This window comes from Alosa alosa, chromosome 11, assembly GCF_017589495.1.
Source record: "Alosa alosa isolate M-15738 ecotype Scorff River chromosome 11, AALO_Geno_1.1, whole genome shotgun sequence".
NCBI lineage: Eukaryota > Metazoa > Chordata > Actinopteri > Clupeiformes > Clupeidae > Alosa > Alosa alosa.
Window position 1 is genome coordinate 14,818,242 of NC_063199.1, and position 27,537 is coordinate 14,845,778.

A 27,537-nucleotide genomic window follows, 5' to 3' on the forward strand; every position below is an offset into this window, starting at 1 on the left:
ACCAACTTTATTGTAAGGGTCCTATGATGAGTGGTTCATAATGGGATAGGCAGAAGCACAATTCAATAACAAATAGATAAATAGTAATATGTCATTAACTTTTGTATTAACATATAGTTTGTAAATAAACATTTAAATGATGTAAGAAATAACTGTTAATTAGTGCTAAAAAGACATTTAGATAACTATTAACAAATATTAATACAATATTAGTTAATAGATTTGTTAAAACATTAATATTTAATTAATGATGAAAAAACTATTAACTTGTGCCAAATAGATATTTTAGTAACAATTAAAAAATATTAACAAAGGGTTAGGTAATTACTAGTTTGCTATTTATTATGGCACCTTATTATGGAGTGTTACCGCACATTGTAGTGACACAGTGAAAACTCTCTTCAACTAAATTCATTTGCTACTTTCTTAAAACTTCACTCTGAAGCCCAGGAGGGTGGGTTTGGAGCCTAGCATTGACCATTGAAATTAATGGAGTGGTATTTTCTCCCTCTCCCATCTAACTTTAAAGGTGCAGTCAGCCAACCTATGCAATTTCTTTTGTCACATCTCCTCACGATCCGCCAGCTGCCCATTCTGTGAGTACACTGTAAAATAGTCTCTGAAGGCAGCCCAGAAAACTGGTTCTGAAAACTGGACACAAACAAATTGGGGGTAGCCTGTCCCTCAAGCAAAAATGAAAAACTGTGTGTAGTTTCTCTGAAGGGAGGGGTGAGCTACCTCTCGTGTGTTTTGTTCAGTCCTTTATTAAAATATAATGTATGTTGCTTTGGACAAAAGCGTCTGCTATGAAATTTAAATAAAAACAAACAAATGTGACGTCATGCACAATCACTGACTGCACCTTTAACCAGCTCTGGGTGGAAGGTGAGTTATCTCTATTTCTCAGTCCAGTTTGGATTCTATTCTATTTTATTTGAATCTATTCTATTTAGGTCTGCACAATGGTCCCTCTGCTATTTCCCTCCGTCACAACTCAGGGGTAGGGTTGAAAATAGAACTGTCATTAATTTGAAATAATTACCTGGATCATCTTTACTTACAGATCACATTTTATAAAGGGCATTCTGACAGGTTTAGCAGTGGTTCTCAACCTGGGGGTCGGGAACCCACTGGGGTCGCAAGATCATTTCTGTGGGGGTCACCAGATTCAGTGGAAAAAAAGTAACATCTTAATTCTAAAAAATAACATCTTAATTCTACTTTAAATCACCACTTTACATCAATTTTTCTAACACACACACACACACACATACAAACAGTGTTGTTGTTCAGACTAGGCAGTCTATACAGTACTTTGGCAATACAAATATTAGTGCCTTTGTGGGCCAATAATTTCATGTCGAGATAATAGTGCTCTGTGGCTGTTGTTCCATTAGCTTGGCATTGTTGCTTATGGTCAGGAATTGCTGCTATGAGTGTAAACAGAAACCTCATGCCCATGGAGGTAGTAGAAAGTCACATTATAGACAAAAATCACATTACCAACCCAAGATTCCAATAGCTGAGTAAAACTGAAATGGTGAATGGTAAAGCTGAAAAGAATCTTGCCACCTGGAACCTTCCAGATTTATACACAAACAACCGTACACACATTATCGACCGCAGAGTGGAGTAAGAACACAAGAGCAAATGCTGCATGCTACATAATTCAACTTCATGTTAGAGTCAGGAACATAAGTCGCTATGTGAAAGCTTGACTTTGTCCTTTTGTTATTATTGTGTTTTTAAGACTTAATTTGTTTGAATATAAATGGAATGTAACTCCAATGTAATATTTTAACACTTGTAATACTGATGATTCAAATTTGTTTTTACTACAGGACCCCAGGGAGACTAGTGACCCTTCTTGGGGAAACTAACAGGGAATAATGAATAATGTTACATCACACAACCTAACCCCCTATGTTACATCACACAACCTAACCCCCTATGTTTATTTGATCACATTGTGGTCGTGAAACTGCAACTCCATCTAATTTATTTTACTGACCAACATTCAACTCATGATGAAGCCCACGATGGAACCCATGATGAAGCCCACGATGGAACCCATGATGAAGCCCACGATGGAGCCCATGTCATGAAATGGAGTGAGAGTATGCAGCGCTCTTTTCTACTGTTAACCTGACACAGGTGTGCACTTCTGAGTGAAAAAACTAGAACATCTGTAGCTATCCCTCTATCCCTGGCTATTTCACTGCAACCTCTGCTGAAGTCAGAAATCTGGGCATAATCCATGTTACATGCATTATACATGCATTCATTACATCTAGGCTTGACTACTGCAATGCTCTACTTTACGGCATCCCAGCAAAAACCCCTAAATAGGCTGCAGCATGCCCAAAATTCAGCTGCAAGGCTACTCACCCGGACAAGGCCCTGGGATCACATTACTCCCATCCTCCAGCAGTTGCATTGACTTCCTGTCCACTACCGCATTCATTACATCCTTCTCTTTGTTTATAAATCCCTACATAATCTGGCCCCATCCTACCTATCAGACCTCCTCCCCCCCTCCATACCTGCAATCCCGCACCCTTCGCTCTACAGATACATGTCTACTAGCAGTCCCCACATCTCGGCTTCGCTCCATGAGTGACAGGGCCTTCAGTGTGGCAAGTCCTAAACTGTGAAATGTCCTGCCGCTTGTGATGCGCCAAAGCACATGTATATCCACTTTTAAATCTCATTTAAAAACACATCTTTTTATCTTAGCTTTACTGTCAGCCCCCTGATTTCTACTTGCACTGCCTCTTTTATTTTATTTTCCCTGTTTTTTATGTCTTTTTCTCTACATTTGGTCTTCACTTTGTGCTCAGTTTACTACTGCATGCCCTCTTAGGCTGTTTTATGTTTCCTCTGCATCTTGGCATGTTATGTACCTTGTGTCCATGTCCAACTTGTGTTTGTGTTTTTCCTATATGCTTGTTCTCTCATTGTCCCTGCCTGAATGTACTGTTCACACTGTCAGTGAATTCAACCATGGATGTGATTGCATGTTTTATGTATTTCCTTGCCTATACCTAATTGTACAGTGTCCTTGGGTACCTTGAAAGGCGCTTTTCATCACCACAGCACTACACACACCACAGTATTTTTTATCAGACTGTACACTTCACCTCTTCTAGAATATTTTAGGTACAGTGGCAGCAGCAGTAGTGTGGTCGTGGCAAAGTCTCCTCACAACACCTCCTGAATGCAATATGTACACTATAAAAAGTAGTGGGACCCAAAGGAACTTAAATGGCATCCCATTCTAAATCCATAGGCAAATGCACAAACTCAGCACAAACATCTCCACAAGAGGATGTAAAACACTCATAAGACAGGCCAACAGAAAGATAAACCAATGAAGGTCACTGCTGTCTCAGAGATGACCACAAGAGGGCAAACTCTAAACTTGTAAGTTTTACTGGAATCAGAATCACTCCCTCTAACACAGGCTTGCTGCTGCACAAAGGAGGTGTTGAGCAGTGAGCTTCCTTTGTTTACCACAAGTGTTTAGACAACCTATTATCATTGCTATTATTGTTATTAATAACATTATTATTAGTCTACTTTTTATTTTGAATTTATTTCATGTATTGAGAGAAGAATGAGAAAGCAGAATAATAGTCAATTTTTCAACCTTTCAGAAAGATACTTTTAAGAAAAGTACTGTATATTGAAGTAATGTACATTGTACATGGAAGAAAAAGTCCTTCTATTTCTTTGGGTCTTGACACAAACTCTCATTTGAACTCCTGACACAATGACAGCAGCCCCCTTTACACCTCTGATCCCATCTCACCCTCCCTCCTCACACACATATTTTCTGCAAGTCCTCAGATGACTTGGTGCTATTGCTGTTCATAACACACACACACACACACACACACACACACACACAGTGCAGAGGCCACTCCATCAGTCCGTTACGGATGTAGGCGCTCAGGGAGATTCAGGGTCAATACACACACTCTCGCCTCATCACGGCTATCTGCAGCAAGGCCGCCCGAGCCTCCTCATCCATGTAGCCCTGTGGAAACCACACACACACAAAAAAAAGGTTATACACACACTCGTAAGCATGTATATATACCAAAATAAGCAGACAACATATTTAGAGAAACAAAGTAGCACCTACAGACAGACAGACATGCACGCACCACATACACACAGCTGAAATATGCATTGAAATCCATTCAAATGCATCTGACCAGAAAGTCCTGCAAGCAAAAGTAAACAGCAAGAGGGAATCAGGCAGGGAAAACTATGCACATCACACGCACAGGCATGCCTGAGTTCACACACACTTACGCACACACACACACATCTGATTGCGAGAGAAGGGCTGTCAGAGGGAGAGTTCCACAAGCACACACATGTCCGATGGAGCAGGATGTAAAACAGTGGTGCGTGTGCGTGCGTGTGTGTGTGTGTGTGTACATATAAATGAGGGAGGAAGGGTACCTGAGCTGCTTCCAGCAGCCGAGCCCGATACATGGAGAGAACTTCTCTGTGTCTCGTCTCCGACTCCTGAGAAGAGAAGGGTGGGGGGAGGGACAGGAGAGAGAGAAAAAGGGAATGGTATGTACAAAAGAAGTACAAAAAGAAAAAGAGAAAGAGACAGCAGCAAAGGAAAATAAGAGGCCATGGAAGAACAAACAACAGTGAACAGAGCAATAGAAAGAGACTGTTTCTGCACTGTTTCTTCATGTTTTGTTTTAATTGCTTAAACGCAATTCTGAAAACGGCCTGTTTAACACAATTAACAAGGCAAAACTATATAATTATTTATTTAAAAATCCAGAAATATTGATAAAATAGGGTTAGAGGTTCATTTAGAATACACAAATATATTGAACACAATACACAAGACCATACCTGTACACTAAAGACTTTATTTATCTCAACATTGTAAAATCACTCAATACATCTATCAATTGCACTGGTAATCAAAAAAGAATATATCCTCAATAGAATATAGTGTAGTGAACATATTTTTGGAAACAAAAACACAGAAAAGAAAAGCTACTCATGGACCCTGCATACATCTAGATGCAAGACTAAATATTACACTTGCTTACTACTCATAGACCCTGCATACATCTAGATGCAAGACTAAATATTACACTTGCTTACTACTCATGGACCCTGCATACATCTAGATGCAAGACTAAATATTACACTTGCTTACTACTCATAGACCCTGCATACATCTAGATGCATGACTAAGGCCCTGTCCACAAGGAGACGCTTTTAGGGTTAAACGCACCGGTTTTGCTTCGTCTTGGCCGATCGTCCAAACGAATCCTGTAAACGCACTGCCCGAAACCGCACTTTTTTGAAAATCAGCTGGCCTTGACTTGACACTTATAGTATTGCCTAACAATACTAGTTTTCATACATGACATTACCTATGATTACACTCAGTAGGATAAATATCACAACTGGTGCTGCGCAGCGCCAATAGCGTATGACTTGGTGGACTGAACAGTGTTTTTCCCAGTGTTTTTTTACTGTCAGTGACGCGAGAGAATTAGTCAGAAGTTATTAGGGAAGTGCGGTGTAAGTTTAAATTAATTTGTGCGTAGTGCCGGTGTCATTCATTTATTTTACATGTCTTACAACATAAATACATGCATTCACAGTCTAGTGAAGTCAGATATGAGCATACAAAGACGCTTAGAACTCATGTTAAGCTGATGGTAGCGCACTAAATGTGAATGCGCGATTTGATGCGGGCAAAAGTATTGACTGTTACTAACGAAGGTATTATAGCAATATTATAAATGTGGCGACGGAATAACCTAGAACTTGGGTAGGCCTAGTGTTTAGTAGTCTATGCAATTGCGCTGATGGCCAAAACTAATGTGAATCGTGGACTATCCTACAACCAAAGAAAGTAAAGGAGATTATTTGTACCTGCGTTAGCCATACATCTAGATGCATGTTCGGGTTCCGGTCTACCTCTTCCTCTTCCTCTATGGACTGGTCCTCCCATCTACACACTCACTTACTCTTCCTCTCACTCCTACTCTTCCTCTCACTCCTACTCTTCCTTAGCCTAGAAATCTAGACGAATTACATTTGCTGCCAGGGCTAGTCTAGCAACTCTCCGTTGGCTTGTGAGCTCCAGAAATCGAAACTTAATCAGGCATTGAAATCGTGTATAGAGTCGTTTGGTGGGCTTAACATAATGATTGATGGCAGAGTTGCAACGGTTTGGCTTGAATTCCCTGCTACTTGAAAACAAATATCCTATTGCGTCATATTGCGTGCAGAGGGAATTTGAAAGACAACTGATTACCCCGCCCCTCGGACTGAGCACTGCGAACGGTGAGTGCCCAGACCCTACATTTTAATGTGGGTCTGGCTCGCCAGGCTAACTTCCTCTCACTGCATCATCACCTTCCATTTCTGTTGAAGCCCGGGACTTGCCCTCAACAACACTCCGGCCTGGTGGATGAGTTTACAGTTATGCACCAAAGTGTCTACACCAGACAGCTGTGTCTGATCAATGGGTTCATGGGTGTGGGATTTTGGAAGGCAGTGCTATGAAATTGCAAAGAAGAGAGGTTGTCTGAAATTTCTGTTTCTAAAGTAGAGACATGTGTGTAGTGTTTTGCTAAAAAATGAGGCTGTCAATGTGCTTAAAGTTGTGCAAATTTCTTTTGCTCCTTAAGTGTAAGGTTTTATTAACTGTGGGATACTTTTGTGGTCAACGCACAGCGACAAACACATAGAGGAAAAGGTCAGTCATGTCATCAGGTGTCTGATGTTGGGAAAACACCATTTCTGTGGCTCAAGTGCCAATTTGTCAGCAGAGACTTAAAAAGGTCTATCTGATATTTCCATTTTAAATAGTTTTTTTAGGAATACATTTTCATTTGTTACACATTAGCAATATTTATTTTCCTTTTTAATCGCATTTTTATCAGAGAGACCTGTTCATTATCATGTTTCTGATGCAGATCTTTAAGCCAATTTCATTAGAGAGTAAGGCTAGGGTTTCAAGAATTTGACATTTGACATTTATCCATGTAGAAAAAAAACTTTAATTTAAACTGTATCACTGATTTATAGTACAGTACAGACATTGCAGGGGTGTGATTGTCAAAGGTAAAAAAAAAGGAAAATATACGTAGCACGGAGTGGCATGCTCCCCCGGAGGAACATTTTGAAAAATAACCCTTTAAATGATGACATCTGATGACTTTTATGGGAAGTATTGATACATTGAGATACATATATTTCAAACATTATAGCATATTACAATACAGCCTATAAGGCCTAAAGAAAACTAATTTATAATAGAGCAAAGTTGATGTAGCCTATAGACCTACACAAGACTAAACCAAATATGGCTGAAATATATAGGCCATCATGATCATTTTGCCCATTGTGGCAGGATAACCTGATGGGCAAAATAGTGAGTGATAGGGAAGATGCAAGTTTCCAAAAAAAGGTCTTTTGTTTATTTTTTCAAAAATATTTTTTTAATCGTGCAAATATTCAGTGTCAAGATGAGCAAAAATGCAAAACAAAAACTGTTCAAAAAGAAAATAAATAGGCATCAAGTTGCCAGGCTATGTCTCAAAAGACCCTGCACACTTAACCAGTCCACAATTCTCATTTACAGTTCTCTCTCTCTGCACAGACCCCCTGCAACTGAGGCCATGGGGCCTAATACAGCCTTAGGCTAGCTGTAGCCCCTCCCACTAGATTGCCCCATTGCTAACAAAAATCAATTAACCAAATAATCACACAATAATAACCAAATAATAAACCAAACAAGCAAACAGCAAATATAGAAATACATACAAAATGTTTCCCCCACCAAAATCACATTTGTAAAGAGAAAAACCCATATTAGTGATAAACACAAAAACACCCCTGCAATAATGGTTCCCACCACCAATCACCCGCGAAACCCCTCTATTTCAACCTAGTGGAACATTCCCTCGGCTTCCCCACGTTAAACCAGGAAGTTGAAACGGAGTTTGGGATGGTGGTGAGTTAACTGTGTACAGAGTTGTAATTACGAAGGTTTAACTAAATAAATGAGAAGTTTGACAGCCAGTGTGGGTATTTTCATTACTTGCTACCAGAAGACATTAATACAGATGGGAGATGGAAATGACAATGTATATAGTTTGAGTAATGTGAATGGAGTCATGCACAAACATTTGCTACTTAAGAATGCCGGTAGGCCTTTCCCTGCACCTTAAACAACAACGCATGCTAGCTGGCATTTATGGTGAACGGTGGTAAATGACATTGTGAATAGAGAACCAGGAATACAACAGAGCAAACGGTAATGACAGTGATATTACACGGAGAACAGCGGCAGGACAGTTTGAATGTTAGCGCCGGCGTTTGGCTGGCTGCACGCTGCGTGAGCACGTCACGGCTCAGTCCGTGACATTTCCCCCCCCTTCTGGAGATGCCCCCTGTGGCATCCTAGACAGGAAGTCCGCTGTACAGTTCAACTTTCCAGCCCTGTACAAAACATCAAAGTCAAATGGCTGAACTGCCAAGAACCACCGTGTGATCCTTGCATTAGAATCCCTCATTTGTCCCAGCCAAGACAATGCTCGGTGATCCGTCTCTAGGACAAATTTGCGCCCCAGCAAATAGTATCTGAAGGAGTCCAATGCCCACTTAATTGCCAGACACTCCTTCTCTACCGTGGAGTAGTTGCATTCCCTCGGTAGCAGCTTACGGCTAATGTAAGCCACAGGCTGGAGTTGTCCATTGTCCCCCTGCAACAGAACAGCACCCAACCCTCTCTCTGAGGCATCGGTCTGCACTGTAAAAAGTTTCTCAAAGTCTGGGCTGAGGAGCACAGGCTCCTTGCATAAGGAGTCCTTCAAGTCTTTAAAAGCTGCCTCACACTCCTCAGTCCATTCAACCTTATTTGGCTGACATTTGCGGGTCAGCTCTGTCAGCACCACAGCTTTCTCAGAAAAGTTTGGAATAAAACGTCTGTACCAACCCACCAGGCCTAAAAAGGACCGCACCTGTTTCTTGGTGGTTGGTCGCTCTGCAGCCATGATGGCCTCCACCTTCCCTACTTGAGGGCGGATGACACCTCGGCCCAGCACAAAACCAAGGTAGGAAGTCTCTTCCTTGGCCAAGGCGCATTTGTTCGGGTGGATGGTCAGGCCCGCCTCCTTCACCAAGGAGAGGACATGCTGCAGATGACGCAAATGCTCCACCCAGCTGGCACTATAGATGACGATGTCATCAAGGTAGGCGGCGGCAAAGCCCTCCGTCCCCCTGAGGACTCTGTCCATCAGGCGCTGGAATGTGGCTGGCGCTCCATGCAACCCAAATGGAAGCACGGTGAACTGAAAATGACCAAACGGCGTCCTAAAAGCAGTCAGCTCCTTGCTCTCCTTTGACAAAGGCACCTGCCAGTAACCTTTGCAAAGGTCAAGGGTGGTCAGGAACTTTGCCTTGCCCAGGCGCTCCACCAGATCATCAATCCTCGGCATGGGGTAAGGATCAAACTTGGCCTGGGTGTTGACCTTTCTGAAGTCCAGACAGAACCGTAGGCCACCGTCCTTCTTAGGAACCAGGATGATTGGGCTGCTCCACTCACTGAAGGAAGGCTCGATTGCCCCAAGCTGTAGCATCATGTCCAGCTCCTCCTTCAGGACAGGCAGCAGGCGTTCTGGTACCCGGTAGGAAGGTTGTCTCACCGGCTGCTCGTCCTTCAGCACAATCCGGTGCTCCACCAACGCTGTCCGTCCTGGTCGCTCCACGAAGAGATCTTCAGGTAAGATGCGGCTGAGCTCACGCTGTCGACCCTCTGGCAGATGACTCAGATCCAACTTGCTCTTCTCCTCACGACCAGGTAAGTACTGCTCGCTGTACTCCTCCTCCTCCTCGACCGCTCGGATTAGCATTGCAGACACTGCCGGCTCTGGCCTCTCACTCCACTTCTTTAACATATTGACGTGGAAGACCTGGTGTTTCCTGCGCCGGTCTGGCATGTGGACTTCGTAGGTCACCTGTCCCATCTTCCTGGTCACAGAGTAGGGCCCCTGCCATTTCGCCAGCAGCTTGTTGTCTGAGCTTGGCAACAACAGCAGGACCTTCTCCCCAGGCTGGAAACAGCGGGTACGGGCTGACCGATCATACCACGCCTTCTGCCGACCTTGCGCCCTCTGGAGGTTCTCTTGAGCCATAGCAGTTGCAGCTGCAAGCTTCTCCCTCATCTTTAGGACGTAGGAGATGATGTCCGTCTTGCCCGAGGTTTCTCCTTCCCAGGTCTCCTTCAAAACATCCAGTGGACCTCGAACCTGATGTGCATACAGGAGCTCAAAGGGTGAAAATCCCGTCGATGCCTGAGGGACCTCCCTGTATGCGAACAGCAGGTAAGGTAGCCACTGGTCCCAGTCCTTTCCAGTGTCATCCACAAACTTCCTGAGCATGTTCACAAGGGTCTGGTTGAACCGCTCAACTAGTCCATCTGTCTGTGGGTGGTAAGGAGTGGTTCTGACTCTTTTTATCCCTAACAGATCATACACTTGTTGGAGGGTTCTGCTCATAAAGTTGGGGCCCTGATCTGTTAGGACCTCACGGGGAATCCCTACCCTGGAGAACAGGTGTAACATGGCCATAGCAACCTTTTTGGCAGTGACCTCTCTCATCGGGAAGGCTTCTGGGTATCTGGTTGCATAGTCACAGATAACCAAAATGAATCTGTTCCCAGACTTGCTCCTCTCTAGGGGTCCAACTATGTCTATCCCTATCCGCTCAAAGGGAGTGTCAACTACTGGTAAGGGAATCAAAGGGGCATGGGCGAGGCCTTTGCCTCCAGATAGCTGGCACTGGGGACAGGACTTACAAAAGCTCTTCACTTCTCCAAATAGCCCTGGCCAATAAAAACGCTTGCTTATTCTCTGCAGTGTTTTCATATAAGCTAGGTGTCCAGCCCATGGTATAGTGTGACCTAGCTCCAGCACCTCCTTCCTGAATTTGTGGGGCACCACTAGCTGAAATCCCTCCTCACTCTGCCTGTAAAGGAGGTTGTTCTGCAAAATGTAGCCCTCTTTCCCAAGTGCAGGAACAAAACAAGAACCATCCTCTGCTTTCTTAAATAAGGACCTCAGGGTGGGGTCTGCACGCTGTTCCTCCGCAAGATCCCCTTTAAGGGTGAAATCAGCCTCTGTCAAACTGGGGGAATCCACATCTGACTCTGACTGTAGGTGAGAATGCTCTAAAATCTCCCCAACTGTTTGTCTGCGCCTCTCATACCTCTCTTCCCTGGTGTATGTGGGCTGTACTGGAATATCATCCTCATGATAGGGCAATTCAGACAGGTCTTCTGGCTGTTGCTCCCTGGCCATAGCTCTAGTGACTACACCACACCAAGCAGTCTTGCTCACTAGTTCAGGCAGTACAGGAAGATCCTGCCCCAACAACACTGGATAGGGGAGCTTTGGGATTAGCCCTACCCTAAGTAGGTATGTCTGATCACACACTCTAATATAAACATCTGCTGTGCTGTGCTCGCTCTGATCACCATGGACACAAAAGACAGTAAGCTTGTCATTGAAGTTCTTGAACTCATGGGGGACTAGATCAGCTTGCACCAATGTCTGTGAACAGCCTGTGTCTATGAGAGCTGTGACCAGCTTGCCATTAAGCTCAATGGTAATAACAGGGTCCCTGTTCTGCTGGCCCTTAAAGGGTGGGGTGGGGTTGGGAACATAGCACAGGTGGGTGTACTTAGACTTCCTGAGGGGGCAAGAGGGCCCTTATGACCTTCCCTACCACAATTAAAACATGATATGCCTTGGGGCTTGCCACTATCTGGGGGAAGGGCCAGTGCGTTTCTATTGTGGCTAGGGGTAGCATCAAAACCAACTCCTCTACCAACACCAACAGGCTTACCCCGGGCTTGTCCGTCCAGCATCCCAGCATAGCGGTAGCTCCTGGGGCCTCTATGTGCTGCCACAAAGTTCTCCACCAGTCTGGCTGCCTCGGCTGCAGTTGCTGGGTTGTGCTCTTTGACCCAGGTCTTCACCTCTGGATAGAGGACTCTGAGATACTGTTCCTGCACCATAGTCTCCATGAGGTCCTCCTTGCTGTTCCGGTCGTACTTGACCCACTTGCAGAAGAGATCCTTCAGCCGGACGTAAAGCTCTTGTGGCGTCTCCTCCGGGCTGGTCTCCAAGGCTCTGAACTGCAGGCGGTAAGTCTCTGAGTTGATCTCATACTTTTTGAGCACTGCTTCTTTTAAAAGATCATAGTCCAAAGTGCTCTGCGGATCCATAGCAACAAATGCACTCCGGGCCCTGCCAGTCAGGAGCGGAATGAGATGAATGGCCCAGTCGTCCTTTGGCCAGTCAAAGACTGTGGCGAGGCAGCTCAAAGGTGGTTAGGTAGTGCTTTCGATGTTATCAGAGTCTTCCAGCTTAGCCATCTTTGGTTCGTAACCTCTAGGTCCTCTGCTGGGGGTTGATGGTGGCTCATAGGTAGGCTCCTGTGGGTCTGGTGGAAGCGGTGTAGTGCCCCGTTCCCGAGTTACCTCCACATCCAGCTGTAGCTGAGTCACCTGATGGGTGAGGACTTGGAACTGATGGGCTTGCCTGGATGACTCCTTCTCCAGCCGCTCATCTCTGGCCCGTTGTACCTCCATAAAAGATTCGAACATCTTTGCCATCCGGTCGATAGCAGGAACAGTTGCGGCGGGTTCTGGAGTGGGCTCCGTAGGCTCAGTGTCGCCCCCTATCACTCCATTTTCATCCGCCTTCTTCTTCTCCCTTCTGTTGGACATCTTGGCTGGTTGTAATACTTCACCTCCGCCTGACTCCTTATCCCACTTCTGACACCAAATGTGGCAGGATAACCGATGGCGGAGTCAGGGAAGATGCAAGTTTCCAAAAAAAGGTCTTTTGTTTATTTTTTCAAAAATATTTTTTCTAATACGTGCAAATATTCAGTGTCAAGATGAGCAAAAATGCAAAACAAAAACTGTTCAAAAAGAAAATAAATAGGCATCAAGTTGCTAGGCTATGTCTCAAAAGACCCTGCACACTTAACCAGTCCACAATTCTCATTTACAGTTCTCTCTCTCTGCACAGACACCCTGCAACTGAGGCCATGGGGCCTAATACAGCCTTAGGCTAGCTGTAGCCCCTCCCACTAGACTGCCCCATTGCTAACAAAAATCAATTAACCAAATAATCACACAATAATAACCAAATAATAAACCAAACAAGCAAACAGCAAATATAGAAATACATACAAAATGTTTCCCCCACCAAAATCACATTTGTAAAGAGAAAAACCCATATTAGTGATAAACACAAAAACACCCCTGCAATAATGGTTCCCACCACCAATCACCCTTGAAACCCTCTATTTCAACCTAGTGGAACATTCCCTCGGCTTCCCCACGTTAAACCAGGAAGTTGAAACGGAGTTCGGGATGGTGGTGAGTTAACTGTGTACAGAGTTGTAATTACGAAGGTTTAACTAAATAAATGAGAAGTTTGACAGCCAGTGTGGGTATTTTCATTACTTGCTACCAGAAGACATTAATACAGATGGGAGATGGAAATGACAATGTATATAGTTTGAGTAATGTGAATGGAGTCATGCACAAACATTTGCTACTTAAGAATGCCGGTAGGCCTTTCCCTGCACCTTAAACAACAACGCATGCTAGCTGGCATTTATGGTGAACGGTGGTAAATGACATTGTGAATAGAGAACCAGGAATACAACAGACAAACGGTAATGACAGTGAATACGGAGAACAGCGGCAGGACAGTTTGAATGTTAGCGCCCGGCGTTTGGCTGGCTGCACAACGCCACGGCTCAGCGGAAAAAAACATCGATTCCTCTCCTCCGAAAGTAACACTGTAGGTCCTACATCTCTCCTCCTAAAATAAATGGTAGGCTCTATTTTTGCTACTGGGATTGTGTAGGCCGCGCGCTACACTAGTTTTACAAGAACTAAATGGAGAGCTAGGGTTAAAACGGAGCCTTTAAATTTGACTTTTTTATCTATCAGTACAATGGTACAGTAGACTATTTCCACTAAATATTCAGCTCAATGTTATGTGCAAGACGTTTACTAAGTATGCCAAAGCTTTGATCTCGCACAGTCACCATAACGTTACGTTTTCTCATGGTGAGAACCGCTGGGTGAAAAGACAAGGGTTAACTAAACAATGTAGTAGGAAAACCTTTGAAAACCTGGTCTGTCACAGCTAACTTCAAGCACAGCTTACACGCGCCAGAAATTAAAATTCAATATCAGCATCACGAGATTCATTATCGGAAAATCCTGACAGCGAACCCGATGCAAAGCCAAAACGAGGGGGGAAAAAACTTCATACATGATGTCTTTTTAAATCAATTTGTTGACCTTTACCGTTTCATGGCTTCTGCTGAGAAGTGCGCCACACACACTGAACTTGAATCAAGCATTCTTCAGACCGTAGCTGATCAACCCGTCTACTTTCACTTTCAATGAAATCCTAGTAAACGGAATACACTACAAGCGGCGTGATATTCGGAAAGATGTGAAGCACAAAACCCGTCGTCATTGGTCATTGTCAGCGGCCTGTTATAATGATGGCCTGTGTAATGCAGAAATATAGCCTACTCTGATCGACAGACCCCCCCCCCTGAAAAAAACTCATCGGATCTATACGAATTGCGTGGGTCTCATTTTCAAGTCGAAAAAAACGGAATTCCGTTTAAAAACGGCAGAATCACACCCCTGCATTGGTAGATGCAATCAGAGACATAATCATACAGACAGCCCTCAAAATCCAGAGGCATCTGCAAGTATCAGTTGTGGCAATGGTAGGAGAAGCTGCCTGTGTGTGTGTGTGTGTGTGTCCCGAGGTCCATTGGCATCAATAAATCTCATTCCTAAACCCGCACAGCGGGACCCAACGACAAGCGAATCACACACACGTGCCCGCTATGGTGCAAAAGTACAATGACCTCCATGGGACAGATATTTCTATCAGTGCTGCTCTTGCTCTGAATAGGCACCGCCACTGATTTACAACACCATCTCCCAGAATGGAGCTTAATGAGATTGCATTGGAATGAAAGAGAGAAGCAATGGGGTCGTGAAGTGTGAATAGGGATGGGCACGGCTGAGGGAATGACTTCACTATGCGACACGATGCCGGGAATTACAGCCTGGTGCGCCTGCATTTTAACCAAGAAGACATTAGATACTGAAAGACTACAATGTATAGTGTTTGTATACTGGCCCTTCCAAACTCCAGATACATTTCTCAGGCAAAATGCCAGCCCCTAAACTAAGTGTCAGACAGGGAGACAGTTCCTTCCAACACCAACAAAACAGTGGAGACAGAATGGAGACAGCTGGTGGGTGTGCTTCACGCTCTATTGGACATCAGCACAGAAAACAGGACAGATGGGGACAGCTTGTGTGTGAGAAGATGGCAGAAAGAATGTCTCTATCTTATTGCACAACACCAGAAATTAAAGGCCATGCGTCTACCAGTTTCTATCCGTTTATATGCCTGAGATGACTCTACCAGAGTCTTTCTATCAGTTTATACCCTTGACATTACTACCAACTGACATGACAACTGACTATCCCTGATGGGGCAACAGACTACAGGTTTATCGATCTACCTGTATACCCCTGATATCACCTGTATATCCATGATATCACCTGTATAACCATGAATACAATGAACAATGGATTATTCCTACCGCTGAAATCAAGAAGACGCCTATGTAGTCAGAACTGAGAGACTCAGGAGAAGTTTTTATCCCCAGGCCATCCGAACTCTGAACTCACACTATACTGACTTTGCACACATTCACTCCTCAGCACTCTCAAACATTTCCCAACTCTGAACTCACACTATACTGACTTTGCACTCATTCACTCCTCAGCACTCATTCACTCCTCAGCACTACCCCCCCCCCTCCCCACACACACACACACACACACACACCCACACACACCTACAAGACTTTTAGCACTTTTACATCCCTCTCCCTATGCTACAGACCTTTTATTTATTTTCTTATTTCATCACCGCGTCAAAAAAAACACACACACACACACACACACACACACACACACACATATCTGACTTTCTCCAACTTTTGCACACTTTTTATTTATTATTTTGATTTCTCCCCCATCTACCCATGTCCTTGATTGCCTAGCCTTTCTGCCCCCACCCACCACCCACCCCCATCCCCAACACACACACTTACATCATCACTGTCATCACTTCACATACATACAGCACACTGCTTGCTACAGTAAGCCTCCTCTACATACTTGCTGCACACTGCCCCCCCACCCCACATACACAGCACATTGTCTTCAGGATCTTCTCCAACACACCTACATGCACACTGCCCCCACCACCCCCCCACTACACACACACACACACAGTCACTGCTCCCTCCCCTCCCGCCCACACACACATCTTCACTGTCATGAGCCGTGGATCTGCTTGCAAGTAAGTCCCTGCCCCCCTTGGTACACAGCACATTATTTCATCTTGCTTCCCAACACACATCCCCAACATTGGTGCCCTCCACAGGACATTTGTCTGCCCCTCCAATACACATCCCAATGCCCTCTCCCCCAGGTTTCTTCCTTTAGTTTTTCCCCCTGTTGCTCTTGGGTCTCCTTGTTAAATCCCAATCCTCCCCCACCTTTTTTATGCAGCCCTTTTAATTACCCCCCATTAATGCACAAATAGGCTGACACCAGACATAATTTCACTGCATTTCTTACTTCCAGTAACTATATGCATGTGACAATAAACTTCCTTGTATCCTTGTATCCTTGTATGAATCATATCACCCAATCTAACTGTATACCCCTGATAGCACCTGTATACCCCTGATATCATTTGTATACCCCTAGTAGCACCTGTATACCCCTGATAGCACCTGTATACCCTGATATCATTTGTATACCCCTAGTAGCACCTGTATACCCCTGATAGCACCTCTATACCCTGATAGCACCTGTACACCCCTGGTAGCACCCAGGGTCTCTCTCTCACCTCCAGCTGCTGCTTCAGGCAGGTTATCTGGGTCTGGAGGTTGCTGGCGTCTCCCTGGGCCTCTCCATCGCCCGCCAGGCCACTGTGGGCCTCCAGGCATCCAGCTTCACCCCCAGCCTCGGCCCCTGGGGACAGGCAGCCTCGGGCAACCAGCCTGGCTCCCTCACCCTCCTCCTGGAGCCCAGGAACCTGGAGGGGAACATGGCTGATCAGAAAGACAGGCAGGATGGCAGACAGCCAGTAGGAGACAAACAAGCAGGCAGAAAGACAGGCAGAGACTCAGGATAGAGAAACAGACAGAGAGAGAGAGACAATTAGCCAGGCAAGTAGTGAGACAGGCAGACAGGCAGGTATAAACAGGCAGACAGGCAGGCATGCAGAAAGACATGTATGTGGGTAGAGAGAGGCAGGGATGAAGGCAGTGTGGGAGACTAATGACTAGATGACATTTCACTCATAGAGCAGGAACTCAGCGGGAGGGCATCCATACTCCATGACATGTAGTTAAACACCATGGAAACCAGAGATGGGGGAGGAGACAGGAAAACAAAGACACACACACACCACACACACACACACACACACACACCTCATCACTTCATACACCATCCATCACACACATGCATCTTACAAGACATCATATGGGGACATTGTGTAACAGTCATGTTTGGTAAAGCAAGACTGCATCTGGACCATTTTATGCAGAGACTTAAGGGGACCACAATTATCTAAAGAATGATGTGTGTTTCCATATATTATTTGTGTGTAAAATATCAATCTATGATTTCTATGAATTTGATCTATTTGATCTTCCAACTGGTTTTGCCATGAAGGGTCACATGAGTATGTACTGTAAGATGGTAAATACACCTCTAAACCATGTCTCATAACAAAGTTATTTGGTGCTACTGAATAGAGCAGCGTGCTGAAAACAGGCCTGACCTTAACAGAATAACTTTTGATTGCAGCCAGTTTCATCATCTGTTATGGCATGACACAGAGAGGAGTTAAAGCAAAAGCTTCCCTTTGATACCTGAGTGTGTTTGTCATGCTTGCTCTTTTGCCAGAGGCTCTGCTGATACTGGATGCTGTCTGAGGTCTCCAGAGTCTCTGCCACGTGGCAGCAAGGAAGAGGAGCATCACTTGCCTCTCGCTGCTCCTCCTGCTCTTCGTCTCCTGCCTTTCCTCCTCTTCCTCCTCCCTCCTGCAAAGTCAGCCTGAGTTGATCCAGCTCACTCTCTTTCTCACGGGAGTCCATCTCTCTCTCCTGTAGTGCTAGTCTGAGTTGGTCCAGCTCCTTCTCTTTCCCCAGAGAATCCTTCTCTCTCTCCTGAAGAACTCCCCTGAGCTGAGCTAGCTCCTTCTCCACGGCAGCCTTCTCTCTCTCCTGAAGAGATATCTTGAGCTGAGCTAGCTCCTTCTCCTTCTCATTGCAGTCCATCTCTCTCTCCTGTAGTGCTAGTCTGAGTTGGTCCAGCTCCTTCTCTTTCCCCAGAGAATCCTTCTCTCTCTCCTGAAGAACTCCCCTGAGCTGAGCTAGCTCCTTCTCCTTCTCCACGGCAGCCTTCTCTCTCTCCTGAAGAGATATCTTGAGCTGAGCTAGCTCCTTCTCCTTCTCATTGCAGTCCATCTCTCCCTCCTGAAGAGATATCTTGAGATGAGCTAGTTCCTTCTCGTTTGCCACGGCAGCCTTCTCTCTCTCCTGAAGAGATATTTTGAGATGAGCTAGTTCCTTCTCGTTTACCACAGCAGCCTTCTCTCTCTCCTGAAGAACTCCCCTGAGATGAGCTAGTTCCTTCTCGTTCTCAACGGTGGCCTTCTCTCTCTCCTGAAGAGATATCTTGAGATGAGCTAGTTCCTTCTCCTTCTCATTGCAGTCCATCTCTCTCTCCTGAAGAGATATCTTGAGATGAGCTAGCTCCTTCTCCTTCTCATTGCAGTCCATCTCTCTCTCCTGAAGAGATATCTTGAGATGAGCTAGCTCCTTCTCCTTCTCATTGCAGTCCATCTCTCTCTCCTGAAGAGAAGCCCTGATTTGGGCTAGCTCATTCTCCTTGTCCTCAAGTGCAGCTTGCGCTCTTTCCTTCTCCTTTATGGCAGTCGACTCTCTCTCCTGCAGAATACCACTGAGTTCATTCAGCTCTCTCTTCTTCTGCTCCTGCATGGCCTGCTCCCTCTCTTGTAAAGTTAGCCTGAGTTGGCTCAGCTCCTTCTCCATCTCCTCCAAAGCAACTCTCTCTTGTTTCTCCTCCTTCATGACAGCCTTCTCCCTCTCCTGCAGGACAACTCTGAGCTCGGTCAGCTTCCTCTCCTTCTCCTCCAGGGCCACCTTGTTCTCGCTCCTCTCCCCCTGCATGGCCTGCTCCCTCTCTTGTAAAGTTAGCCCAGGTTGGCTCAGCTCCTTCTCCATCTCCTCCAAAGCAACTCTCTCTTGTTTCTCCCCTTCATGACAGCCTTCTCCCTCTCCTGCAGGACAACTCTGAGCTCGGTCAGCTTCCTCTCCTTCTCCTCCAGGGCCACCTTGTTCTCGCTCCTCTCCCCCTGCATGGCCTGCTCCCTCTCTTGTAAAGTTAGCCCAGTTGGCTCAGCTCCTTCTCTTTCTTCTCCAGAGCCGCCTTGCTCCCCTTACCCTCCACTAGCATGGCCTGCTCTTTCTGTTGCAGGCTAAGTCTCAGCTGTGTCAGCTCCCTGTCCTTCTCACTGAGCACAGTGAGCTCCCTCTCTCTCCCTTCCTGTGCAGCCTGCTCCTTCTCCTGCAAGGTTAGCCGGAGTTGGGTGAGCTCCTTCTCCTGCTCACTGAGCACAGTCACCTCCTTTTCCTTCTCCTTCATAGTGGTCTGCTCTTTCTCCTGCAGCACCTCCCTGAGCTGGGCGATCTCCCTCTCCTTCTCCTCGATCAAAGCCTTCTCTTTCTCCTTCTCCTTCAGCGTGGTCTCCTCTTTCTTCTGCAGCACCTCCCTGAGCTGGGCGATCTCCCTCTCCTTCTCCTCGATCAAAGCCTTCTCTTTCTCCTTCTCCTTCAGCGTGGTCTCCTCTTTCTCCTGCAGCACCTCCCTGAGCTGGGTGAGCTCCCTCTCCTTCTCCTCGAGTGTGTCCAGCGGGACGAAGCGAGTCTTCAGCACCTCCTGGAAGGTGTCCAGCTCGGCCCGCTGCTGCTGCAGCTCCCTCAGCAGGCCGTCGGCCTCCTCCCGCGCCTCCTGGTACTGCCTCAGGGCCTCCTCCGTCCGCGCCTCCGCCTGCTCCAGCACGGTGGTCAGGGAGCTCGTCAGGGCCGAGTGCTCCTCACGAGGGATGTAATCGTCCAGAGGAGGGGGTCTGATGGACGCAGGGTCCTGGGGCTCAGCTGAGGACTGGGTGCCCTGAAGCGCTAGCGGAGGCAGAGACGTGCTGCCTGGGACCTCGGTGGCTTCTCTCCGGGTGGCATGGGTAGGAGTGGTGCTTTGTGCCATGCCAGCCTCCTCGCGTGTGTCTTTTAGAGAGGTGGTGTATTTCGCCCCAGTGCCATCTTCATGAGCAGAATGAGGAGAGATGGCACAATGTGTCTCTGTGCGCTCCTTGTCGAACTCATGCCCAGAGGTGGTGATCTGTGCCATCTCCTGTCTCTGACCGGCAGGCAGCATCTCCGAATGGGCCACCTGTGTTTCGCTGTATGCCAGGCTGTCCTGGCCCTTCCGCAGTTTGACAATCTGCCTGCCCATGGCGTCCGACAGCAGCTTCTTGGTGGTGTCCAGCTCCCTGTCCTTCAGACTGGCCTCTGCGTGTGCCAGCCTGGCGTCCACCTCGTCCCTCTCCCGCTCGGCCCGCTCCAGGTGCTGCCGCATCCTCTGCACCTCCTCGGCCAGCTGCTCCTCCCTGACGCGCTGCTCCTCTCCACGCCTCCGGCTCAGGCTCAGCTCCCCGTGGAGGCGCGCCACCTGCCCCTGCGCCTCCTCCCGCTGCACCTTGGCCTCCTGCAGCTGTGCCCGCAGCTCCTCGACCAGGTTCTCCCGCACGGCCATCAGGTGGGCCTGCATCTGGCGCACGCGCGCCTCCGAGCCCGCCATCCTGCGCTGCACCTCCCGCAGAGCCTCCTCCAGCTGCCAGGAGCGCCCGTGCGCCTCCTTTAGCGCCCGCTCCCCAGCCCTCCGCTCCTCCTCGTGCTGAGCCTCCCTCTGGGAGAGCAGCGCGCGCAGCTTCAGAGCCTCGTCCTCCGCCACCTCCTGCCTCCTCCGCACTTCCCGCAGCTCCCGACGGAGCGCCTCCACCTCGCCCACGAAGGCCTCACCCGGGCGGACAGCAGGTCTGGGCACCACAGTGGGCACGGTGGCGGGCATGATGGGTGCTCCTTTAATCTACAGGGCACAGACACAGAAAACAGACACTCTGACTCAATATTCAGTTACTCGGACATGTTCAGTCAACATTAAGCACATTCATCAATATTGAGTTCATCTCACATGTTCAGTCAATAATTACTCAGTTCATCTCACATGTTCAGTCAATAATTACTCAGTTCATCTGACATGCTCAGTCAATGGTTTGTCCACACTGACTCAGCATGAATTGCGATTTAACATGCAGGGTCAGACTTCTGTCAATATCTGGTCCATCCAGCACCTTCAGTCAGTGTTCGGTGCACAATCAATGCAAAGTCTAGTTCACAATCAGCATTCTGGTCATTACACATACCATTCTTTTTGTCTGAAGCGCTTCGGTCGGCACATCTGTGATGCTCAGTTCTGTCCTTTTAACACTGATTTTCTAAGTGTTTCTAACATGTCTGGTCAGTCTTTCTTTAGTCTATTTAAGACACTCAGACAGATTTCTGTCAGTAAGATGCTTTTTGTCAAGTCATTCAAGTCCATCAAACACCTTTAGTCAATGTGCCGTTTATTTAACATGTCCAGTCAAAGTTCTACTTCTTTAACACCCTGAGGCACAGGCACTGCCAGCAAGTGTGTCTGCATTTGGCAATGAGAGAACAGAACATGTTGGGGCTGTTGTCAGTGCACCGAGCACATCCTGTCAGCATTTAGCTCCATTAAGACTTTCAGGCGGATTTCTGTCAGACGTGTTCAGTCAGCATCCAGTCCACCAAATCTGATGAGTCAGCTCTCTGAGCGGCGAAATCTGACGAGTCAGCTCATTTCCTCAGCTCTGTGCTCGGTATCACTTGGTACAACTTCAGGCAGGAAGATTTCTGTCCTTTCTGTGCAATCCACAGATAACGGCAAAGATCAAAGTGAGGACACAAACCAACCCACACACACACACACACACAGACACACACACACACACAGACACACGCACACACACACCTCACTCAGACAGGCCTGAAATTAGTTTTTTCCTTTTTTCCATTTCTCCACCCCAGTGAGAAGTGTAACCTTCCCGTCAATAATTCTCTAAATATTAACGATAAGACAGCTCACACAGGACGGGCCAACACCTGGGACTCCATTACAGAATTTCTACTTTTGCTGTTACTTTGCTACTCACCGCAATGATAGAGAGAAAGAGAAAGAAAGAAAGAAAGAACGGAAGAATAGAAAAGAGACAGAGAAAGAGAGAGAGATAGAGAGAGAAAGAGAAAGAGTGATAGAGAGAGAGAGAGAGAGGAGAGCACTGTGTCTGTGCACAGTGTTGCCCTCTGAAAACCATCATTCAGTAACGGGCCTCTTATTCCCTCTGGTCTATCCCCGATCACAAACCACCATTAACCAGACCATTACACCTCACCATTCGCCAAATCTTAGAAACCCAAATTCCTTATCATCCTAACATCTAAAACTTCCCTGAGATCTTTCCAGATCAGTGAGACTTAAGGAGGTGACAGATATCTAGAACGGCCTCTTAATGACGGGTTTGGAAATGGAGGCCAGGCCAACTGATTGGCAAACACCAACGCTCGTTACGCTGCCACTGATCCACCATGCCCAGAGTAGTAAGCTCGAAGGTGTTTTAAGCCGCCACGGTCGACTTCAAGGCAGCGCTGCGACCGTCGACTTCAAGGCACCCAACCCTAACCCTAACACTTGCGCTCGATGGTGTTTTATTCCCCCAACGTCGTCTTCGAGGCAGTGCTGCCACCGTTGACTTAATGGCACCTTATCTTAACCCTAACCCTAACCTTAACCCATGCCTCACCATAGTGCCTTCCAGGCAGCGCTGCCTTGAAGACAACGTTGGGAGCATAAAACACCAAGAAACAACACTTGCCTAACCCTAGTGCCTTCCATGCAGCGCTGCATTGAAGACGATGTTGGGAGCTTAAAACACCAAACACCCAGTAGTAAAGGGCTCACCAAACTCACTTCCTTAATTGTGTTTCAGATGTTGCATCTGAAATGTTGATCATGGTTTGCAACCTGTTGCTTCATGCTGTTAACCCTGTTGCATCATGGTTTGCTGTTAAACCTGTGACATACATTTAAAATATATTGGACTTCTTCATCTCTATAGCATATCATGTCAACACACATCACACTCTCATCATGTCAACACGTCACACACTCATCAAGTAGCTTCTGTGGAGATGTAGCGGTCATTTTCCTACAGAGGTGTTGTGTCAACTGTCACTCAGAGTACCCTCCCACACACACACACACACACACACACACACACACACACACACACAAGCAACAAGCAATTACAGGCAGTCACTGCCGTCTGGTGTGTGACTGACATTTCTGATGCCGTGCAAAGGTTTTATCAAAAGAGCTCTGCTCAAGAGCTCAACCTGTATAGGTCACCTCCATTACATCTGAGGGGGCAGGTCGCAGCCATTATTGGCCACTTCAGAGCTAAAACGATGTGTGTGTGTGTGTGTGTGTGTGTGTGTCTCATCTATATTGAGTGGGTGCTGGAATGTGGACGCAGCACGCATCATGTGTTTCTGAGAATATGTGTGTGTGTGTGTGTGTGTGTGTGATGTTTATGTGTATGTTTTTTTTGTGGTGTTCACACGTGTTCATACGAGTGTATGTGAGTGCAGAGACTTACAGCGTGAAGCTCTGCTGGTGACACTCTGTCCTTTACCGAGTCCACTCCTCCTCCTCCTCCTCCTCCTCCTCCCCTCCTCTGTTGGTCCACTCCACACCAGAGGAGGCCAGCAGGGCCTGCAGTTATTATGAGAATCATAAGCTAATTAGAAATAATAAAACCCTAAAATGACCCTGACACACCATCGATTACAGAGACAATTGCACCTGCTCAACAAACTCTGTGTGTATCTCTCTCTCTCTCAATTTTCAATTCAATTCAAGGTTGCTTTATTAGCATGACTGTGTGTATCTCTCTCTCTCTCTCTCTCTCTGTTCACTAGTTCGCCCTTCTATATGATTGCTTCAGCTAGACTAGAATGTATGGGAGAAGTGCGTGTTTGGCAAGGTAGCTGTCCGTGGTCCTGGAGTGCCTGGAGCCGATATCGCGATAGAGCGATGACCGCTTACACCCCTACATAAGGAGGATGAGTAACAGGGCAATTGGTGAAATGGAGGAGTAGGGGGAGGAGGGGATGATTTGAAGCGAACGTCGGGCGTGTATATGGAAAAGGAGGTCGGCTTAAATAGGCCTACCCCTGCGGCCAGTGGGTGAGTTAATTGCTGTCAATCATCCCGAAGAAGCTCCACCCGAACTTTGTTTATAAAACATCATTTCACTAGTTAGCCCTTCTATATGATTGCTTCAGCTAGACTAGAATGTATGGGAGAAGTCGTGTTTGGCAAGGTAGCTGTCCGTGGTCCTGGAGTGTCTGGAGCGGATATGATAGAAGCGATGACCGCTTACACCTAAAAGATCACAGAGAAGAGCCGCTACCAACTACATAAGTGCTTGCTGAGCTGTCGTAAATTCGCTAGATTGGAGCGGATGTAAGACTGGTAGGCATCCGAGGACCAACTGGCCCAGTATTTTAATTTGTTGCTCCGATAAGCCGTTGGCGCAGCTGTTGTGGCAGCTCCTATCCTGAAGGAGTGTCTTGAATTGGCGATCAGCGGAGAAAACCAGATTTGACTAGAATAGAGTGTCTGGAATCTGTGGCGAGTGATGGGTAGCCCCTTAGGTCTGACACGAAGGCGGGGCTAGTAGACGAAGCTTGAGCTGACCGATATGAGATGTAGTGAGATAGGTATTGGAAAGGCTGAAGATCTGAGGCGGAGTTAAATGGATATGGGTGTCCTTTAGGGGACTGATGGGTTTTACTCTGTTTGATGGTAAATCGAATGGTGTCTTGGTCTAGCTGCTCTAGATCTGCGATGCACGGTGGACATCGGGGAATGAAGAGAGAAGGGCATGTAAAGCTTCGCTACATCTCAGCAGCCCAAAAGGCCAGTAGAAACATAACGGAGATGGTGGAATTGAATGCGGTGACATGACCCCTTTGCGAAGGGTAGCCGGTAGTGGTGGAGAATGCTTGAGGTAATGGGCCCGGGGAGTCTTGGGGGACTGGATGTTGCCTACGGATACCTTTAATTAACAAGCCTATCCTGGTGTCGGAGAAGGGGCCCGAGCCGTGGGGCGTTTGTAGAAGAAATGAATGCCAGCTAGGTAGACTCTAATGGAAGAAACTTTGATCGAGTGAAGTGTGGACGTAGGTGATAAATGATGATATGGTGACTGCATCGAAACTGGGAAATGGTAGTGAGTGCTGCGTGGAACTGTTTGCCGCGACCAAGCAGTCCAGTAGGACTGCATGGTCCTGGGTGTCACGAGCTTGAAGGGCTAGGGTCGGCCCGTGATGGGCTGAAGATAGCTGAGGAGAGTGGTTTATGGGAAGATGGTCTCCTAAAAAGCTGGGGGAGTGGAGTAGGGTACGGGTCCGCCTCTGGAGCCGAGCTTCTGAATCTCTGGAATTTAAGACGAGAGAGAGTCAGCGATTCCATTTGTGGCAACCCGGGGGCGTCGTGGCTCTTATAATAAGCTGGTAGCTGGCTGCTATCAGATTAGGCGCCCTAATAAGAAGGAAAGCGCACATTTTAGCTCGAGTTATTAATGGCGTGCACTACAGCCGTTGTAAGCTGTGGATTATCACACTCTTGGAGGTCCACTCATTCCCCAGGTAGGGCCGTGATGGCTCACGGGGTAGGATTCGAACACGGCTGGCGATTGTTTCCAGTTGTTAGCTCTCTGAACTCTAGTGCCCCGGGGATGCAAACCAGCCCTTTGAAAAAGCCTCCGAAGCCTGTTGGGGGGGCTGCGTCGGTGTACAACTGGAGCTCTTCTGGAGATGATTGGCAGTCGTCGTAGAACATGCACAGACCATTCCATTCGTCTAAAACATCCTCCAGAGTTTGATATCGGCCAGACACTGGGCATCTAGAATCTGGCGTCTCGAGATGGGGTTGCTGAGCCCAGTTTAGGAGATCTTGAGATGAAAGGGCGGCCCTGGGGAATGAGTTGACTAGTGGACACTTTCGACCAGCGCCCGTGACTGGGGCTATTGCAGAGGGGACAAGATGGCTTAAGTCCTAGGAAAACGCGGTTATGGAGCTCCATATCGAGCGCGCCCCAGTAGGGGTTTTTGTTCCAGAGGCCGACTCTGGCAGCGCATTTTGCTGAAAACAGCCGGTGGTAGCCTACGTATGAAAATGAGCTCCACCGTAGGATACGGCTAGGCCGGCGATGATGGCCAGGTAGTCATTTAGCTTAGTCATTTGCGTCGACTGGAGAACACGAAACAGACGACTTCTGTGTAGTTGGTAAAAGCTACGGTGAACTCGGGAAATGACAGGGTTTTTGATGCTGGGCCAGAATTTTTTAGAGAAAAACCAGTTTGCCGCAAACTAGATCCGGTTATGAGGGAATAGGAAAGGAGGGAAGAATGGTAGAAAGGTCTACGTCTGCACCTGACAAGATGAGGTTCCTGGTGACGCTGTGATCGGGTGGTGGTTTGAATGCTGCAGCGTGAGGAGGCGGTGGCAGGGCCTGTGCTGTGGCTAAAGAATAGTTTTGCTGCGGGCAGGCCGTGGTCAAGCAGTCGCTGAGTGCTGATGACTGCTGCTGCGGGCTGGTCTACGCCGGCGAGGGGAAGAGATGGGAAGGGAGAAAAGGGGGAGGGAGGGGTGGATTACAAGCTGGCCCGACCGACCGGGAGAACAACCTGGGACAGGGTCGCGGGAAGATGGGACGAGGGAAGGAAAGAGGGTTAGGGGGAGTAGCGACGCTGTCGCATTATCGGCGCCGACTGAGACCAGGTGCTCGCTAACTCATAAGAGATGGGGGAGCTAGTGGAGGTGACTCTTCGAAGCTGGCGGCCGCGGAGTTGAGGCTGTACAGGCGTGGCTCGGAATGGAAAGGGAGGGGGAGAGGGGAGGGAGGGAGCAGTCGTCGAGCGACTGGAGGTGGGGCAGCCCTGGACGAGTCCTGGCTAGGGAGGTGGATGGGAAGGGAAAGAAGGGGAGCGGCGGCGCTGTCGCTACCGGGCCGTCTGGAAAAGTGGGGTTGGACCGAAATCTGGCCCGAGATCTCGGGCGGGAATGGGCCTGAGCGCTGGCGTGGCAGTGGC

General features: G+C 47.3%; 2 protein-coding genes across 4 annotated transcripts; both read right to left on the reverse strand.

The window, feature by feature from the left end:
• Positions 1 to 3,576: 3,576 nt before the first annotated feature.
• LOC125302919 (trichohyalin-like) lies at positions 3,577 to 19,489 on the reverse strand. Of its 3 annotated transcripts, XM_048256279.1 has the most exons (5): positions 18,598 to 19,489; positions 18,088 to 18,414; positions 17,055 to 17,243; positions 4,474 to 4,539; positions 3,577 to 4,039 (listed from the first exon to the last, which is right to left on the reverse strand). In XM_048256279.1, exons 1-5 carry the CDS (start codon positions 19,462 to 19,464, stop codon positions 3,968 to 3,970), a joined length of 1,521 nt encoding a protein of 506 aa, XP_048112236.1. In that variant the 5' UTR covers positions 19,465 to 19,489; the 3' UTR covers positions 3,577 to 3,967. The 3 variants fall into 3 exon arrangements, with proteins under 3 accessions (XP_048112236.1, XP_048112235.1, XP_048112234.1); XM_048256278.1 differs by having other exon boundaries at positions 18,202 to 19,489; XM_048256277.1 differs by having other exon boundaries at positions 18,088 to 19,489.
• A 14-nt stretch (positions 19,490 to 19,503) lies between these two features.
• LOC125302917 (trichohyalin-like) lies at positions 19,504 to 24,205 on the reverse strand. Its single transcript, XM_048256273.1, has 2 exons — positions 24,036 to 24,205; positions 19,504 to 21,385 (listed from the first exon to the last, which is right to left on the reverse strand). The coding sequence occupies exons 1-2, from the start codon at positions 24,171 to 24,173 to the stop codon at positions 19,625 to 19,627; spliced, it is 1,899 nt and encodes a 632-aa protein (XP_048112230.1). The 5' UTR covers positions 24,174 to 24,205; the 3' UTR covers positions 19,504 to 19,624.
• Between the last annotated feature and the right edge of the window lie 3,332 nt (positions 24,206 to 27,537).